This window comes from Arabidopsis lyrata (assembly GCF_000004255.2).
Source record: "Arabidopsis lyrata subsp. lyrata unplaced genomic scaffold ARALYscaffold_2, whole genome shotgun sequence".
Classification (NCBI taxonomy): Eukaryota; Viridiplantae; Streptophyta; class Magnoliopsida; order Brassicales; family Brassicaceae; genus Arabidopsis; species Arabidopsis lyrata.
Window position 1 is genome coordinate 11,242,889 of NW_003302554.1, and position 1,556 is coordinate 11,244,444.

At 39.0% G+C, this 1,556-nt stretch overlaps 1 protein-coding gene across 1 annotated transcript in view; it reads right to left on the reverse strand.

The window, feature by feature from the left end:
• The window catches only part of LOC110224201 (polyadenylation and cleavage factor homolog 1-like), a 24,307-nt gene extending 23,267 nt beyond the window's left edge, over positions 1-1,040 (reverse strand). The window contains exon 1 of the mRNA XM_021010052.1: positions 3-1,040. Coding sequence (XP_020865711.1) covers positions 3-895 — 893 coding nt within the window. The 5' untranslated portion in view covers positions 896-1,040. The remainder of the gene's footprint in view (positions 1-2) is intronic.
• Positions 1,041-1,556: the final 516 nt, after the last annotated feature.

A 1,556-nucleotide genomic window follows, 5' to 3' on the forward strand; every position in this document is an offset into this window, starting at 1 on the left:
ACAAAGATGCGCTTACCAACCATCCCCGCGATTTCTGCGGTTGCTGGCCCAATCTCATAGTGGTTTTAGCCATCCTGTTCTTCCTTACATGCCAATCCATATGCTTGCTATGTTCCTCTTGACATTTAAACCTAACCCCGCACGACGAACATTGCCTCGGCATATCCGAATACAGAGACTTAATCACAGATTCATGTCGCACATTCAACGACGATGGATTATCAAAGCTTAATCCAACGGGCAATGAATCACTTTTACTTGCTTCTGAAGTTTCCTTCTCTTTCTCATTCCTAAGAACGCTAAGTAAATCAGACAATTCTTTGCTCAAAACAATTGGTTGATGATGAGACATCGTTTGTGACACAACTGAAACCATGTTCGAATGATTCATCGGATTTTGAACATAAGTGTTTGGTACAAAATTCGGAGTTAGGGTTCTTGAATTCGGAACCCATTCAGGCAACGAATCATCATCATCAAGCTTACGATAAGGTAATGGAAGAGGAACAATTTGGGGATTAGGGTTTCCATAACCAACAATAAAGGGTTTCTGATAATTGTTGATGTTAGAATCATTGTTACGTAATGGAAAACTTGAATTAGAAGCAATCACATCAACACCGTAATTGTTATATGATTGAGAAGAAACCCTAGACATGTTATTATTATTTCTACCATGATGATGATACAGAGGAATATGACCAGATCGGAAATTCGTTTGCGGTTGCGTTTGCGATCTGAAACGTTTTTGCGGCGGCACGTAACGGTTCCTTTCCTCTTGTAAATCTCCGATTCCGTAACCGCGATTGTTGTCGATTCGTCTCTTCAACGTTGTTCCAGCGTTTGCGTTACGGTGTGCGTTTCTTTGAGCAGAGAAGAATCCGTTTGATGCCATCTTCGCGATTCAACAAGTTTCCAGAGATCGATCGAAGAATGAGAAAAAAAAAACCCCTAAATTTGGATTTGGTGATTGCGTTGAGAAAGAGGAGAATTTTTAGAAATTGAAACGATTGAAAAATAAAACGAATCTGAAGAGACAAGCAGATAGATTTTCTATAAATAAACGTTTATGTCGGTTGAGAAAGTAAACCGCGTGAATCGCGCGTTGCCACGCGTTTTGAGCCAGGCTTCAAAGGCCCAATTTATTAATGGGCTTCTTTATTGGGCCTTTCTAATTGATGTTCTTTCTTATTGTTGATCGACGGCAAATTAGCGAAGAGAAGAAGAAGAAGGAAGCTATGGATTCTGAGAAGGCACTAGAGCTTGTGAAGCATGGAGCTACGCTTCTCTTTCTCGATGTTCCTCAACATACACTTGTTGGAATCGATACTCAGGTTTGTTTACTTCTTCCAAGTTTAAAACTTTTTATCGAATTTGATTGAGTTTTGAACTTTTCTCAGTTTCGAAGTTGTTCCTAAGCTAAATTGTTAAGTGAAACTGATTCTACTTGTTGAATTTATTATTGTGTTAGTAGAATCTCTAGAACCTCAGTGTATGTGAGATGTTGTGAGTTAAAATCCGCGATTTTTGAGCTTCTGAAGATTCTTTAGTGATAT